Consider the following 18,854-nt stretch of genomic DNA (forward strand, 5'->3'; position numbering starts at 1 on the left):
AGAAAATTACTTACAAACGTAGGCGTCAGTCCTGCACCGTCACTGTCAAATGCAAAGACTTAGCCTTTGGATCTGTAATAATGTATTATTTTTCTAAGTAGGGTTGCCACCTGTTTAAATACTATAAGCTCTTCACCGTTCGTTGGATAAAAAATGAGATACCAAATGAAAGTGCATGGCCTTCGCATGTACAAAAACTTTCAGTTTTTTTGAGTAGGGTAGCCACCTATTTAAAATTACTATCTTCTATACATAATATAAAGGAAAGGCGAGTTATCTTAACCACGCTACTGAACGGATTTAGGCATGATTTTTTATATATGTATATAATAAACGAAGTACATGATGACATATGATTTCTTTCTCCAAATACGTAAATGTACATTCATATGCATACATTCAGCGCATCCGCTGGCGGCTAGTACATTATAAAGCACCAAACTAAGTGATTTTCACTGTTGTGTGTAATCGGTATATAAAGCAGTAATACAATTTACTGTGCTTAGCTGCCTAAATAAAGGAGTTATGTACAGTATATTTGCTTTGCTGTCTCTGTTCTACCCCAAAATTGCGCATCAGCGGCATTATTTTTAACATTTACAAGGAAAAAGCGATATCTGCCTTAAAAAATTTCATGAGGAATTTCAAGTTCCTAGCTACATAAATGGAGCAGTTATAACGAAATTCTCCATATCTGAACAATCAGTTATATGGGAGCTATATGTTATAGTGGCCCGATTTGTCCGGTTCCGACAAATGATTAAAATATTATAAAAATACACCGACTTACTAAATTTCATCCGGATATCTCGAAAACTGAGAGACTATATTGCATACAAACAGACGGACAGATGGACATGGCTAAAATGACTCAGCTCGAGGTTCTGATTAAATAAGTATACATTTTAGTGAGTCCATCTCTTCTTATTCTGGTACTTACAAACATCGGACCATATTTATAATACCATTTCATGCTCCTAAAAGGTATAATAAGAAGTAGACACGTAACCATAGTAGTCCGCGAAAAAAGACACTCGATAAAAGTAGGCGCGGTCAGAGCGTTGGAAGCGAATATTCAAACAAATTTTCGTGATGTGTCTTTCTTCCTCTTCAAATAGGTTTACGCGTCTTTCTTCGTCTTATTTTTTTATGCGTCCTTTCTCGCATGGGAGAAGTATTATATTTGTACACATACATATATGTAGACGCGTCTGTTTTCGCAAGCAGCTTTTGAACTCGAGTCTTTTTCGTATGCACCGCCGGTATTGACTATTCCGATATGAAGTATTCAGATTAAATATGTATCTTTCATGCCAGCTGAAAATTTACAAAAATATCATTTTTTTTTTAATTATTTGTAGTTTGTGATTATTTAATTTTAAGTCATTGCTTGAAAAGTTATTTACAAACACATCCTAAAAATAGTAGACTTAGGAGACTAAAAATAATAGAAGCCTTATCCACATTGGCATATTCGTTATTTAATGGTACTGTTATACTCTTAAATATATGTACCTCTGCACCACTAACATGGCAGGTAATAGCCATATTGGAATGTGAAGTGCTAATATATTACTATCACTTTCTTAAATGTAAAATATAAAAATTAAATGTTAATCATATCAAAGTTTATCACTTCTTTTTACTAATTTATGATTTTTAATTAAATAAAATGAAACATATATTTTTTTGTTGTGATTAGGTCTTTGTTCAAGCAGGTTTTCATGTCGACTTTCTTAACTAATAAATTTGATGATCACGAAAGATTCCTACAATATCTGGCGATCTCTGAGTAGGCACAACCATGGCTGCAACACTCGTCCGCTACACCATAGACACGGGGTTGCGATTGACGTCTCAAGCGTTTACCAGTGATTTGATGTTTCCTTCGCCAACGCGCCTCCGTTTTTAACATCTGTTTCAAACTTGGCTTTCGTTTATGCTTCGTAGGCACTAATGTGTCTAGCTGATCGAACTGTTCTTTGAATATGTGTGGTGACAGAAATATATCCGCTTGCCTGCGACTGCGTACACGCTGCAATGCTCCACCTATTGTTTACACAATACATACAAGCATTAGGGTATGTATTTGTTTCACGGTTTTCTTTTTTTATTGAAAATAATAACAACTGCTACATATTTATGTATGTATGTATTGCTTTCATTTCGCATATTACTTACTCAAATTCTTTTTGTTGAAACCATTTTTGCAAATCGACATCAGCATATCATCGAGTGCTTCACCGCATAGTACTCGCCCTCTTTTCTGTGCTTCACAGACTTCTGCCATGAACAGGATCGATAATACCAACAGAATTGGCCAATACCTCTGCCTCCATGGTTCCCTCAATTTGGAGTAAGCTGGTGCCATTTTAAGCAACCTTATTAAATTTTTTTCACATCTCGCTCGTACTGTCTAAGTAGCGAACTTTACAGCGCCAGCGATTATTCTAAACTGAGAAATGTAAAAACCTTGTAAATTACTTAGCTCATAGCATATAGTTTTATATAGTTCATACTAGTGCGTGTGTATGAGTGTGCATGGATGCGTGTATGGCTGGCTACATATGCATGTATTTGGGACGAACAGCTGTTTGGAATAATGTTCTGTATCTACGTTAGGTAGAAGAGTTGTACGAATAAATGTGTATATGTATGCCTACATAAAATACGCATGTTTGTTAGGGTGTTTATGTATTTTTAATATACGGATGTGTATGCACATTAGGGTGGTCCAAAAATGTAAGAAAAATTTTCTAAAAAATAATTAGGTATTATAACTGGAGATCTCCTGAAGAGAAACAGGGTTTCCGGTCGAAAAATACTGATTTTTAAGATTTCTATACCAATTCTACGAAAAGTTGTTTTTTCCCATATAAAATACATGGAAAACTTTGAGCGCCTTGAGCGACCCCTAAATATTTTTTGATATCAAAATAAAAAAATGGGGTGCACTTTTATTCGGCATAGAACAATCCTAGGGGATGAGAGAATTAAAATTCCGACTTTACTTGTTTTGGACCACCCTAATTCATATACATAGTACTTTTATGTATTTGGAATGGCGTTTCGTATAGAGAAATTTTGTTTTGTTGACTGTTGACTGTTGACTTTATTGAAAATTGTACCTGCTCGCTTCTTAACGATGATTGTTTGTGTGAATTGCTTATTCCAACACATGCAATGTAACTCAGAGCACTCGAAACTTAAGTTTTTTGCACTTGTCATTAATTTATTACTGATCTACAATATTTTTTTCTGTAGAATATAAAAAAAATGCTAAATGCTTAGATAGAGGCAGAGAACAACTATTAATCGCTATTATTACTAAATATTTAAGCATATATGTACATATGTATGTAATTGTTTATGCGTATTTTGGTATGATATACAGAGTGGTAAAATAAAATTTTATTCAATATGTATTTTGAAAAGTAAAAATGTATACAGTTATACTTAAGAGAGGTAATCTGAAGCACAGGACACTCTTGTATATTACATAAATTTTGCTTTCTTCCGAACAGTACAAACTGTTGTGCTTCGATATCGGTTCTGGAAAGCGCGGAGGAGTGGAGAAAAGATATTAATACTCTACCCGATAGTTTTAACAGTATACACAGATCTGAAAATATCGTTTAGTTACCAGACTACTGCAGCATATTTTAAAAAGTGGACTTGCAAGCAAACATTTTTTAAATACTCTTAAAACTCTAATATCTCGAAACGGCCTACAAAGCCTTCTAAACTTGAACGTATATTCGGTACAAGCACATTACTTTAGTTACATTTATAATGTAGCCAAATTACTGATGGAGAAATTTTCGGTTATTTTCAAAGGCATTTCAATGCGTTTTCTAGTGTAGGCATTCCAATAGGCTCCCTCCTGTGTTAAGGGGCATACAATTTGAATAAAATATTAGTTTGGCTTCAACTGCTAGCTGAAGTTCCGTTCAAGGCCATTTTTAATAGGAAATATTGCTTTATGTAAGTCCAAAAGTAGATATGATACCGTAGGAAGAGATAGTCTACCAACTATAAGAAATACATACATACTTACTTTTTAGGTACGTTGATCTATTTGTAGGTAAAATTTTTCAGCAAATAGGTAGAATATGATTAGTTTTTCATCACTGGTGCGAAAAATACGTTTATGATGTCAGCGCAAAGGTGGATGCTGTCATACCGACAAAGAGAGGTTAAGGATTGTTTCGAGAGGTAATAATAAGAAAATATATCATGTTGGATCTACTTCTGTTGTCCGGTTTAATGGTTTCGTTATAGCTAATTTCCTCCTTTATTTCCACTAAAATATATTATGCTCATGTGTTTTTAAGGAAACCATCTCTCATAATATGCACCTGTGTCAAGTATGTACTATGCATACAAAAGTCAGGTGAGCGCTCAATATCAGCTGCTTGAGGAGTCAGGCTGCAAGTAGCGCTCAAAATATTTGGTTATTAAATCTCACAGCTGTGACCGTAAGTGACTAAACGTTTTGTTTACTAAAACGTATGTATGTATGTAGGAACCCTGCAGTGAAAAACCGAACCAGTCAGTACAAATACCAGTTCATTACCGAGTATGAGCTAAGGCGATGGCCTACCAGCTCGATAAATCGGAACAATTTATGCCATCAGCGACATCTGCTTTCGAATTTTCTAAGTCAAATGTCGGCTGCGGCATCGCGTGAAGACTACCGGTTCTGGTTCTCTGAGGTCGCAGGCTCGAGTCAGCCTGGAGGTGGTTAATAATTCAAATAAAATTAAGGTAAATTAATATAATTACTGCAATTTAAACATAAATTAAAAATTTTTGAATCTTATTTCATTTGGAAAAAATATATGTAAAGAAATACTTGTGGCATAAAATTTAAATGAAAAAAAGTTATACGGTAACATACATAAAAAAACAATATTCAGACGATTTGATAACCTTCTCCTTGTTTTGACGTCTGTTAATAAAAGAAGTAATTTTTAAGCAAAAAATAAAAAAAAATATCTTTACAAACCTCTTTTCCTTGCTAGCGTCAATTTTTGTTTACTTTTACGTTTGACATTCTCCCAAATATAATCGATAAAATGAGGTTGTACACCAAAATGTTATCGGTATAATCTAAGATTATTTTATAATTATAACTTTGTATAGCTAATCTCTTTTTCTAATTACAGAAAATGAGGATAATCTATTTATATGTAAACCTATTATTAGGCGATTCAGTTACATAGATACGCTTGTAGGTTAGATTAGGAATCAAACATAAATTTCAATTAATTTTATTAATTTCACTGATTTAAACCTTTTCATTCATTTTCATTTTTAATTCTTTTAATACACGAAATTACCGGTATGATTGATACAATATGATACTGGTATACACTTGTGCCTTAAGGGCGTTAAAATATCTTGAAAACACCGCATCAATTACTGTTTTTGAGCTTTTAGTTTGAGAATTTCTATTCGTATAAATTCCTAGATTTAATCCGTGGTTCTGATTCATTTGCCGCTAGGTTTACGTTACAGTCATGAATACATATAGCATGATGGGAAGCTAAATTCATTTGTTCGGCATTTTATCTTACTCTCGTCTTCTCTTCGTGCAATCTTGTATCAGCTCTGATCAAGTACTCAATAAACGTACAGGTTTTTACACGAACTTTCAGGAAATTACAGGAAAAATTATTCAGTACTCCAAAATCCTGTAAACGAGAGCAATTTTTGAGGAGTTGTGTACATACGTACATGGGTGTAAAATATGCTGCGTTCCGCTTATACATACATATTTCCCCTCACCCGGGCAATCTGTTTTTGGTATCTATTTGTCTCTGTCATCACCAAACTGTTTTTACACATTGCACGTGTTTGTAAATTGATGACGAAGTGATTTTGTATGGAAAAGCACTTATGCCCATATATTTGAATAAAATAAACATACTTAGAATGTATGAACCAATACTTTCCATATACTGGAAGAAAGGAAAGCACCTGAATTTTTGACTAAACAAAACAAAAATAAAATCGTCTGAACTGTTTTCGAGAATTTTGGTATTTAAAAAAATTTGCAAATTTTAATTTTTTTTTTAATTTTTGCCTTTAAATACTCGGCATTTGCTGAATTTATATAAAGTTTGTACACGATAATATTTATACTGATCTAAAGAACCTATATCCTGAAAATGATTTTTATATCTGCCAACCATAAGTTGCAAGAGCACTTTAAAAGCTCAAAATTGACCCTAAACTAAACCAATATTTACCGTTGTCTCTACGACAGACACCAAATTGCTTACTGATATAAATGTATCTGTCGATAGGTTTAGAATTTTGTCTTTGAAACGGCGTACCCTTCTTTGAAATCGCTTCACTAGTTCTCGTGCAATAGGCGCTTTCGTGAAGCTCTAAAAATTACAACTACAACATTTGAGCATAGCGTGCATATCGAAACGTAAGACGTATTCTACGTAAAAATTCCCTGCACAAGAACTCGAACCCGGGACCTCTGGAGTGACAAGCTAATGCATTGCATGTCGGCCATGGCGACTGTTAGAGCGCCCCGAGGAAATGGCATTCTTATTCCTTTCAAGGGGGGTGAATTGGCCGACTATCCTATCAACTGGTATGATGCTAGTACTATTTGAATTAGTAGATGCTGATGCATAGCCTGACAATTGACATCTCGTAGGACATCGCCATGTTAAAAACACCAGTCGCTAACATTCAGAAAGGAGAGGTCTTGGATCAGTTGTGCTAAAATGCAAACTGGTAGCATTCTAGTTCACAACTAGTAGGTTTCCCTGCAGGGCACGTATGCCTGCATTCATACATGCAAATATATTAGACTGCATCACCAAAAAAAAATTGCAGTTTTTCCAGCGGGATGAAAAAACCTAGTACATTTCAAGACTTCTACCACAATATTTCGGAAAAATATTAAGATTTAAGTGAGCTGGACCGATTTGAAAATACCTTTAAAAATTGAGTTTTTTATTATTAATAAAAATAGTTTCTTAAAGGATTTTTGAACCAAATCCCCTCAGATGACAAAACAGTTTGAGCTTGAAAAATCTGCATAAAAAGTTGTTTAACTTTTTTCAAAGAATTGTGTAAGAAAAACTTGAATAAGTGCTCCAAAACTTTACCAATATAGACTTATGAGATATCAGTGGAAAAGTATTTTCTCACCATTTTCATTTCTTTGCAAAAAAGCTCATTCACGTCCCAATAATTTCTTTATCAAATACTAGCACATCTTAATTCAACATGGAATGACACTGGTTTATCTTAGCTTCCTCTTTCATTACCTTACCAATGATACCTCATAAGTCTAAATTGGTAAGGTTTTGGCTGAGTTATTCAAGTTTTTCTTAAACTAGTCTTTGAAAAAAGTTAAAAAACAGCATCAAAAATCTCATTATCATGATCCCGTAGAATTTTTTTTAAATATTTTTATGCAAACTTTTTAAGCTTAAACTGTTTAGTCATCTGGGGTATTTTTTTCAAAAAAATATTTAAAAGAACTGTTTTTATTAATAAAAGAGTCAATTTTTGGAGGTATTTTCAAATCGGTCCAGCTCACGTAAATCTCAATATTTTTTCGAGATATCTTGGTGGAAGTCTTAAAATATAATGGATTTTATAATTCCAGTACCGATGTTTTTTGTTGTATGGGGAGTGATGCAGTCTAATATATATGTACATATGTATACGAATACAGTATGTAGTATCGAAAAATGAGCGGAAACATGTAATTTCGCCACTATTTTAAGAGCATAGAACAACAAACAAACATGTTTATACCTACAACGACATACATACATTCGGTTTTAAAAACCCATGCACATAAGAGCACAAATAAATATGTATGTACATGTGTATGTATGCATGTATGAAAAAAGGTCGTTTTTAAAATGATTGCATTGTGTTACTGGTGTTTTGATGTTCGGGTCAAAGAAGAACATATGTACTTACAATCAAACAGTTCCAGGGGACAATCAACAACCAAGTGTTTGTTTATTTTTGGCTGGCAAAAGAACAATTTGGGAGATAAAGTATTTCTAAAAATAAACAAAAAAGCGTAAGTTTAGTTGATATTGAATTTTTATACCCAATGCACATACATATATTCAAAGAGGTCGCTCGCCTACAGCAAGGAGTGTAAATTTGTTTTATTGCCGCTTTACGTAACATACGTAAGTAGAACTTATGAGCTGGTGAATATTTTTTTTTATCACAAAAAGCTGAGGATTTTACTTAGGCAAACATTGCTCCTGTTTGAGCGAAAACAATATACATGTCTGTATATATGTGACCTGGTCTACGAAAAGGGAGCTTACGTGCGAAAAAAGTTTTCTGTGAAAAAGCTGTTAAAAGTGAAAATCATCTCATCTTCGATCCGAATCAACCAAAAAGTGAAAATTGATTTTTTTGACACCTAAGCCCCCTTTCCGTAGACCAGGTCACATATATTACGCGAAGGGATTTTTTGTGCAGGATAAAGAATCTGCACCGATTTTCAAAAATGGGGTGTCAAATTAAAGCGCTTGGCCTGCATATGTGCAAACTGGTTTTATTTTTTCGAACAGAGTTGCCACCTGTAGAACAATTGATTTCAAATTATTTAATGAGCAATGCCATAATAATCGCGCCGTTCGTTCGGCTTTCCTAAATGAGGTGTCAAATTAAAAAGCTTGGACTGTAGATAAAAGTTGCACCTTTTAAAAAATTATATTCAAATTATCTAAAAAAAAATTAAATATTATATTATGGGTATCAATGAAAATGGTTTCGAAAATCTTTCTTTCCTAATTAAATGTTTGGAGGGTTGCCACCTGTTTAAAAAATCAAATAAAATTTGGCCTAAGGAAATTAAATAGGAAAAGAAAGTTCCAAAATATTGGTGACAAAAAAAGGGGGCTTAGAAAATAGCAGTTTGAAAATATTTTGAAGTGGGTTGCCACCTGATTGAAATGTCGAATTTAGTTAACTTATTCAAAAGTTATATGAAATATTAGAAACTTTTTTCGGGTGATTTAAAATTTGATATAATTAAAAGCCTACTATGCGAAACGGCTGCACATATTTAGATGACACTCGAATTGCTTATACCTTACTAATATTTGGAATAGTCCAACCTTTGTTGGAAATAAAGCAAAACTCAAATTTTGGTATTATTTCCCATTTAAAAATGAAATACAGCAAATTTTGCGTTATTGCCGTTTGTGTTATTTTACCCCAGCCTCCCCCCCGCCCCCCTTCCTTACTTCCATTAAAATTCAAATAGGTACATGAATACCAAAATTGAGCATTGACCTGAGGCCTTTACTTACATTGTGATAAGCTACACGCGCGGACGACCGTTGTAAACAACATACATACGTATTTATTTTGTATACCCAGCAGGGAAAATAACAAGTAGCGTCACAAATTTCTAGGTCGTAACTAGAACGACAAGTTATGCAGCAGCAGAACTATGAGGGCATATAAAATAAAACTCAGACCGGCTGCACTACGACCTTGTTCAGCATACCTAAGATATGAACCAAACTTCTAAAAAGTCTAAAGTCTTAAAAATCCCATAAAAGCACATCGATGAATATATGACGGCGAAATTTCGTCCAGTCATTTTGTATAATATTATATCGTCGTTTAAAGTACAAAACCGCGTATCAACAAAATCATCAGCAAAACGCGTATGTAAGGTTTCAAAAATTATTTTCTAGAGAGTAAAAACAGTCATATTTGAAAATGGTTTTCTTTTTTATAAAGCAATCGCATTTCTGGCTAGTATATTTCAGGACGAATTCGGTTCAAAAATGCCCTATCTCAGCTGAAAATACATTGAAAATATGCTGAGATAGGGCGTTTTTGAAGCGGCAGCTGAGATAGAGTGTTTTTCAATCACATTCTGAAATAGGGCGCTCTTGAAAAGTTGTCTGAGATAGGGCGTTTTCGAACTGGCTGTCGAGATGGGTCGATCTTCCACTCAGGTATCGATATAGAAGAGTTGCTCAGGCGATACTCAAACAAGGAAGTCTTTAATAGCATATTTAATACAGGTCTGAATTAAGACAAGATAATAACATGTGTCTTTTTCAAATCATGATTAAGCAAAGGAAAATTGGGATCGGGTTTCAAGGCACAGCCTGCAATTCCACTTGGAATAAACCATAAAGACGGCTGTCATAATTTCTGCGCACGGTGCATGAGGACACCGTTTGTTTGATAGACGGGCTCTCTAGCTTGAAAAAGAAGTCCAAAGAATATTCCGCCGCACAGTGCCGCCTAAGTAGGCAAAAATAGCAAAATTCGTAGTCTGCAATGTGAACGTGTTAGGTACTTTTGTAAAGGTAATTTATCCACTAAAAAGAATTAAACAGAAATTTATCTTTAAAATAAATTACATGCCGCAAGGAAGCGACTAAAGTGAAACAATTTTATACTAAGAATTTTAATCAGAGCATAGCCATGCGTAAGCCTAATTTTGGAAAAAAAACTTAAACGCAGGGTCTCTCTACGGTTTTCCAGGGAAAAATTGTATTTTAATTAAGTGAAGTTTTAAAATATCAATGTCCAATAAAAGATTTTTAAGAAAGCTGAATTACGAAATTTGTTTTGATGAGGGTGTCGCATTTTTAGAAAATGGATTTTAATTTAATTCAACAATTTTTTATTGAGCTCGAGGCCGTTTTTTAATGAGAACTTATTGTGGAAAAGCAACAATATGAAAAAATGGTAGAAGTGATATCTATTTCGGAAATCACCACATTTCCTCATCAGACTTCTATGAATAATAAATTTAACATGAAAATAACTGGTGTGGAACGCTTCCGCTCCGCGGGGCCTAGGTTCCAGCCCTAGTCAAAGCAACATCGCAAAAAAATATACAAAAAAATATATAAAAACGGTTTTTTCTTCCCCCCTTTCTTCGTCCCTCGGCAGGCAGTTTCTCATAAAAATACAAGCACCGTTCGGAGTCGGCGTCGGCACCGAGGCGCACGCCACAAATCAGAGGAGATGCTCGGCCAAACACTAACATATGTGTAAGCGCTAATCTATTACTATTATTGTTATTATTTTAAATTAAATTATAATATTTCATAATGTCAAGTGGAACCTCATGCGGGCGGATCTGCGGGTAAAACCTAGTATACACACTCAGATAGAAAATACGCAGACGCAACAGCAAAGTGTTTCCATCCATTCCTGCTACTGAAGCTCAACCTTGCAGCATACAAATCTTGACAGCAAAATCGCACTGACTTTTAAATTTTGGTCAATGCCAGTCAGCAAATGTGAACAATATTTAGGATCTATGACTTTCAATATAATATTCTCGAAATCTCGAACTGCATGATAGAAACCGGTTTTCTTATAGGACAGCTTTGCAAACCAAGCAATCCGTGCATCTTGTAAGGGCTTGCAAGACTTCGAGAATACCCCAAATGTATGTATTTGCAATGAAGGGTAGGGTATTTTTATTTATTTTTTCAGCGTTTAGCAGAACATATCGTTGATCTAATTCTCCTGCTTATTATATCAATTATAAGTTCTTCTAATCATATAATTTACCATGCAGTTGACAGCAAATAGAGCTCAATCAATTTTACTTAATTTTGCACCATTTAACCTAGACTCATTAATATCTTTGGTATGTCAACCATCCTTCTAACATTAAATGCAATCAATTTAATTTTTCTACTCTTCTTTGTTACTCTGTATGTACTACATATGTACGTACATTAAGGTGGTCCAAATAAATGCATGTGAAAAAGTAAAGTCGGAATTCTTATGCTCTCATCCCCTAGGATTATTCTATACCGAAAAAAACATACCCTTTTTTTTGAAATCAAAAAATATTTAGAGGTCGCTCAAAGCGCCCAAAGTTTTCCATGTGATTTATATGGGGGAAAAAACCACTTTCCCTAGAAATGGTATAGAATTCTTAAAAATCAATATTTTTCTATCGGATAACTCTGTTTATTCCCCGTAATAATACCCAACCTTTTTATTTAACCATTTTTTCATCGCAACCTTAATTTATAGGTCCGTCAAAAACCCACAAAATACCCCAAAAATACAAAACGGGGACCAATAAAAAATCGTTAGTATTACAAAATGGTTAAATAAATAATTGGGTATAATTACCGAAAGTCTGCTGAAGAGAACGATTGTTTTACGATCGAAAAATATTGATTTTCAAGAATTATATACCATTATGAAAAAATGTATTTTTCCCATATAAAAATACATGGAAAACTTTGACCGACCCCTAAATATTTTTTTATTTCAAATAAAAAAATACGTGTATACTTTTTTCGATATAGAACAATCCTATGGTGTGAGAGCATTACAATTCCGACTTCACTGTTTTTGGACCACCCTAACGTACATATGTATATGACAATATACAATATTAAAGAAATTCTAATGCCGATTTGTTATACATACATATTTATACATGAAAATATCTAAAACCTATATATGTATACATATGTACGTATGCATATCTATACTTACAACGCACAAAATAAGGACTATCGAGTTTTATTTATGTATATACATATTTGCATATACATATGTATATGTACATATACATGAAAGCATTATACATAAGTACAGCAATTATGAAAATTTCTTTATTAATGATTGCAACTTAACAGCAAATTTAGTTACTAAGCGCTTTTCAACAAAACATCCGCGATTCGGGGGCCAGACTGTCTGAGTGGCTTATTCTGCCACAAACATGCAATCGATAAGTACCCAAGTACAAAAGTACATAAATACTTACTTACTTATATTTACATGTGTAGATATGTTTGATGTAAATATTTTGTGGAAAATGAGTGTGTTTGCACTGCATTAAATTTTTGGGTTGAGGCACGCCAATAAATAGCTGTCGCGCTATCAGTATTGTTGTGATGTTTCTTTATGTTTTCGTTGGCTATTTATTTGTTTGCCGCTGTTTGCTCACTCACTGCTCATTTATAGAAAAAAGATTAATTTACATGAACGCGTAGTCGAGGATGAATTGGAACCATGTTGAAGAAAAAATTTTCATTGTGTATTATTATAGAAGCGGTAAATACAATGTATTAAAAGAAGAGCAAAAAACAATAAGTAAAACCAAAACACATAAATCATTTTATATGGAAAGATTTATTGGACCATTGATAATAATGTATGTATGTATATATTTAACGAAATTACATACATACCTACTAGGTACATATACTAATATTTATAAATAGCTTTTAAAATACGAAATTAAAAAAAAATGATTTTGGTACAGAAATAACAACAACCTATTATTTCAATTGTTTCATTTTCATAAACTAAAATATTACACTGCTATGCGCCTACTGTTATTACGTCATGAGTTGAAAGCATCTATCCGATAACACAAATTAAGAATAATTTCTTTTTAAAATATTGCAGCTCAAGAGTTCAATGTTAAACGACTAAAAATGCACATGGCTTCGTCGCGAGAAAAATGTGGTTTGAAAGTTTACTTCGAGAGAATTTTTTCATCATAAAAATTTTCGCCCTAGCCCTGTTCTAAAAACAGCCCAAAAACTCGTTTTCTTCATAACTAAAGGAAAACATTTTTCTCCTAAATCCATTTTCTCGTCAGAATTATTAAAAGGTGGGTAAGGCTTCCTCAAGTGGGCTCCGAATTTACCAAGATTAATATTTTTCAATGACAATCAGGCAGCGCCGAGATGTGTAATCGAAAAGTACACTGTGTAAATTTTGTTGCAAAATTCCAAATAGTTTTTTTTTTTTTAATCAACAATTGAACATTTTTGCAGTGTTTTTTGAAATTTTTATTTTTCTTTGAAAGTAAGTTTCCGAATGAAACATTTTTTTTGGGTACAGATTTAAAAAACATTAAACTATACAATGAAACTATGTATTTGCATTACAAAAATATTTTTTTTTGTTTTTCGATATTTTTTTATGAACAACTGAACATTTAAACAATTTCTGCGCCTTGTGGACGAAAATTTTTAACAACAACTTATGTAATAAACATTTTGGCATTTATCTATGAAAAAAATGCGTGCATTTCGATATAGTTTGGTCGGAATGAATTTTTATTTGCCAGCGTGCGGACCCGACTCTCTTGGCTGTATCGCAAGCAATCCGCGCTGACTTCTTGCACAAGAAAGAAATGCATTTTGTCATAGATAAATGCAGAAATGTTTATTACATAAGTTGTTGTTAAAAATTTTCCTCCACGAGGCGCAGAAATTGCTTAAATGTTCAATTTTTCATACAAAAAAATATCGGAAAGCAAAAATAAAAATATTTTTGTAACGCAAATAATTTCATTGTATAGTTTAATGTTTTTTAAATCTGCACCCTTACCGGCAATAAAATGTGGCTGATATTTTTGTAAGTCTTGTTTCCAAAAATTTATTGAAATCTAGAGTTCCTCGGCCCCGCCCTTCTGAGGCTCAGTCTAATAAAATGGAAATATAAAAATTAGTAGATATATGATTTTCTTTGCATTTTACATTTATTATTTGATTGACTTCGTCAGCCTGTTTTTTCCCCCGGTATTGCAATGCAAATTATCAAATAAGTCAGAATGGTTTTCACAGCCAATCAAATCAAAAAGAATGATCGTAAATGATACCTAAATTCACTTTAACCAAATCTTTTGTTAACTTCAAAAATTTTTCCAAAAAGAAAAACGGAACACGCTTTGAGAAAAATAATAAATTTCACGGATCCCGACAAATGATAGCTTTGTAAAGCAATTCAGTTAGACCTTAGGTCTAAACTTTTTAGAAATAAACATAAAACTCAAGTTCTCGAACCTGACGTGATGGGGGCTAACAAACCGCGGATTCGCATTCAGCACGTCGAAAAACATAGGGATATAGAGGTTTGGTTCAGTATGCAGAAACTTTTTTTTTAATCTGTGTCATTCATTCCTAAAAAAAAAAATTAAAAAGCTCTCAAGCTTCTTAGAGCGCGTTGACCCACGAACGTGTACGTAGCGTAGCATAGAAGTGCGTAGAAACATATCAAGTTTGCTGTTGGTACATAGGGAGAAAAGCTACGCAAAAGCATATATTCGTACTTTCCCAGCCAGAAAAAAAATCCCAAATTGTATCTGAAAGAGGGGAAAAAGTCGATGAATTGCGGATTTTTGTCCGCTTATGGATTCCATTTGCGGATACTTTGACGATATGTTTTTTCACTAAAGGGTGCGCCAGAAACGTATGTACAGAAAGGTACCGTTAACGGTAACGTTTTTAACTGTTTTCCGAACCTCTTCTGATTTAATGTTTCGTACAGTACTCTTTCCTCTGCACTTCACAGATGCATAGCTCGGGGGAAAAAACTAATATTTTTATTGCGTTCTTTGCTGGCTGGTTTTTTGACTGACTTCACAAAAAGGATAAAGGTTATCAATTCGTCGGGATATTTTTTTATATATGTTACCGCATACCTTTGGACCACGTTAACCAATTTCTATAATTCTTTTTTTTTTTTAAGGAACTATGTTACCTCACAAATCGTGCCATTTTAATTTGGTTTAAATCCGAAAATTTTTTTCTTGATGGATACATTGATTGTTTCTAATAGCATAATCGGCCATGCTTTTGAGCATAGCTGCACATACGAATTAAATATAGAAAAACTGAGAAATATTATTGGTTTTTTTTTTCTATATTACAGGCCGGCAAATGCGTGTTTCTACACACATCCATACTTAACTATTTACCAAAAAACCGTTTTATTTATTGTTAACTCATTCTTCAAATTTTTTTGTTTGCCGACTTAGCGTCGATTGAATTATGGCTGCAATTTTTGTGTTGGGTACAAGGTATTGCCAAACAGCCTGCCAATATGCGGGCATTCAATTGCAGCTGGCAATGGCAGCCACTTATTTCTTTGTTATTTTATTCCTCAATTTACGGTTAGGTTCACGCGTTCGCACACAACTTTCCAAGAAAAATTGCAAGGACTTTTGCCAAGAACTACCAGCGATAAGAACCTAGCCAGCAAAGCTTCAACACCTCCGTATTTTCGTATGTGCTTGTGCACAACAGTTATGCCTCCTAACGGATACACCTCTAAGCCCGCCATCAATTGAAATTATAGCGGTGTAAATTACATGTCTATGCGCCGAGTTATCAACGTTTCTTGTGTTCTGCTAAATCGCTATTTCGTAAGAATGCAAAAGAAAAACTTAAATACACATATGCACAGCAAAGTAAAGGTAAAGTAAGTTGGATCCGAATTGTAGTGTAGAATGGTAAATTGATGGCGTTGTTTAAAGTTATAATTTTAATAATTATCTATCGATTTAAATTTGACTTTGCCTGCAATGAAAGACATTTCTAAACTTTGCTTAATACGAATATTTGGTCTATGATTCTGATCAGTATATGGGTAATATTTAATTTAAATATATCAAATATAAAATTTCGATTCAAATTGTTATTTCTATTAAGAAAGAAGTTGCAAGCGAAAATTTAAAAGCCCCAGGTGAATAACAACAAGGCGATATTGTGGCCACAGTACACTCGTTCCTTAGTTGATACATCTGCGTCGGGTATCAATATTTAGCTTCTCTTTTGGATTGCTTTGCATCAATGATGGCGGCCGAATTGTTTATATGGAAAAAAAATTTACGAAATCTTCAACAAAAACAAAAAATTTACAAAAATCAACTGGAAGTCCTGGCTACTTTAAACTTGTACTTTTCATACTAAAATTTAATGGGCTACAATGTTGCTTTTATCTGACATGGCCGCTATTGCTTCCGATTTGCTGTGGTTGTGCCTTTGCTGTGCTGTGATCTGCTTGGCTGTGCTGTGCAAATGAAGCTTGCAACATGGTGCATTATCATAAAGGGTATCCAGAAGTGTATCGCTCACCAAAGGTAGAGCATATTGCCAACTTCTACTCAACTGGTCGTTTATGACCTCAATTCAAGGAAGGGCTGAGCGAATCACACCCTGTGTATGGTTTTGTTTGCGCTGCGCTGAACGGTGGCACTGCCCGACACCGCAGTTCTGTCGCAGAGTGTGCGATACATTAACTGAACTAGCTGGCTTCGATGCCAAACTCACCAAGCGATCAGACGATTGTGAGCGGAAGGATGCCCACTGTGAAGTATTTGTGTATGAAGGCTTCCTCTATCGACTTCACGTTTATCTGCAGGGCGATCTTGACCGACCAACCTTTGGTGTATGCATGTTGAGCTACTGACAGGCAAGCACGAGGAGTCCTGTCTCTAATCCTTGTGAGAGATGTGTTAAGTGAATACAGTGAGTTTCGATGTATTTTTTAAAGGGCTTCCCTCTTTCGGGACATGAGTTAAAAATAGCTCATCTGCAAGCAGTAGTGAAACTTTCGAGAACTTCCTAAATTGTGCTGTGTTGTGGAAAAACGAAACACAGGTTACAACAGTAAATAAGCGCAGTGTTGTATGAAGATAAAGTTATACATGTATTTGGTATGTCGGGGACGATTCTGAGCAGTTGAGAGTTTAACCTCCAATAATATCGAGCTTGCTACTTTTGCAGAGCGGCGTGGGTCTTACGATATAGCTCAATCTCTTCGTATGGCGAGCCTGGGAGGCGGTGTTAATATGTACAAAATCATTTTGTTGTATGCCATACGCAATATTACCGCATATATGCACGAAAATGAGTTAGAGGGGCTATTGAGGACCTTGGTGAAGTAGTGCACCATCGGGGCTAATGACTTTTGAAGCATAAATATGTCTTCCTCATAGGAGAGGGTTGGAATAATCATATTAAGTCAGAAAACTTTTAAATTCACACATTTTCGGGCAGCCTTTAAATTCCACTGCGCACTGCATTCAGATCATTAACATTAACAATAGCTTCCGACTATTTGACAGCAACATTAACTTATTCATACACATGCTTTATGCCACTTTAAATATTCCTCCAGCTCCATTCACATATTTAAAAACATACATACAAGCGTACATAGTTTATGTATGTATAGGTGACCTAAAGTTTTTTCGCGCACACAATGTAAACGTTTACATGTGTACCAGCTTGGGTACATACATACATACATACATACATACATATTTACATCTGTACATAAATTATAAAATACACATCTGTAAGCAACAAAGTTCTCCCCCACAAAAATCTTTGTGTTTGTGGCCTCCGATGTTGAGTCTTCAGTTAATTGTCAAATATTTGCAAGCCTTCTGTTTTGCAATTAAACTATGAACTTGTGCAGAGGGAAACGTTGACTGCTTTGTCACAAACGTGTAACGTAATGTAGCACGTAGTTACGGTTGTTTGCATTGAGGCAAGAAATTGGTTAGTGTAGTGGGTTGACTCACACACAAACACACATATACGCTTCCCAGGATATCGATGTATGTACGTGTATGTGTATGTAGGCGCTTGGCTTATTTGAACACGTGGCAGAATGTCAATTCTAAGAGGATACTACTGCGGATGTGTGTATGTGAAAGTTTATATATATATATATACGTATGCACGTACGTACGCTTACAGGTAGGGTCGTGACGGGTACATTGCACTCAGATGAACTATCAGATGATGCCAATTTGACTCCATGACAGCAGCGATAATAGCAAGTGGAAAATTTCTTAGAGTAAAACTTTAGAGATTTTAGCTCGATTTTACGTTCACACCTTTGCGGGTATTCATGGGTTTGCATATGCATGGGTACATACATATGTAATATTGTGGCTTTTTACAGTGTAGGTGTGAGTGTGGTTCGTCTTTAAGGGATATGAAAATGTGGCATTAAAGAATTTTCAAAAATTAGTGTTAATAATAATTTTATGAATTTGTCTGCTTTTCTTAAGAACTTCAATGCAG

At 34.3% G+C, this 18,854-nt stretch overlaps 2 protein-coding genes across 2 annotated transcripts in view; one reads left to right on the forward strand and one right to left on the reverse strand.

The window, feature by feature from the left end:
• LOC118746563 (sphingomyelinase phosphodiesterase D-like) overlaps positions 1-18,854 on the forward strand; it is a 282,083-nt gene that overhangs the window by 37,620 nt on the left and 225,609 nt on the right. The window lies entirely within an intron of this gene.
• LOC118746181 (probable insulin-like peptide 4) lies at positions 1,429-2,420 on the reverse strand. Its single transcript, XM_036479984.1, has 2 exons — positions 2,182-2,420; positions 1,429-2,049 (listed from the first exon to the last, which is right to left on the reverse strand). The coding sequence occupies exons 1-2, from the start codon at positions 2,369-2,371 to the stop codon at positions 1,757-1,759; spliced, it is 483 nt and encodes a 160-aa protein (XP_036335877.1). The 5' UTR covers positions 2,372-2,420; the 3' UTR covers positions 1,429-1,756.

The sequence above is a fragment of the Rhagoletis pomonella genome, unplaced genomic scaffold (assembly GCF_013731165.1).
Source record: "Rhagoletis pomonella isolate Grant_MI unplaced genomic scaffold, Rhpom_1.0 Rhpom_scaffold_00010, whole genome shotgun sequence".
NCBI classification, from domain to species: Eukaryota; Metazoa; Arthropoda; class Insecta; order Diptera; family Tephritidae; genus Rhagoletis; species Rhagoletis pomonella.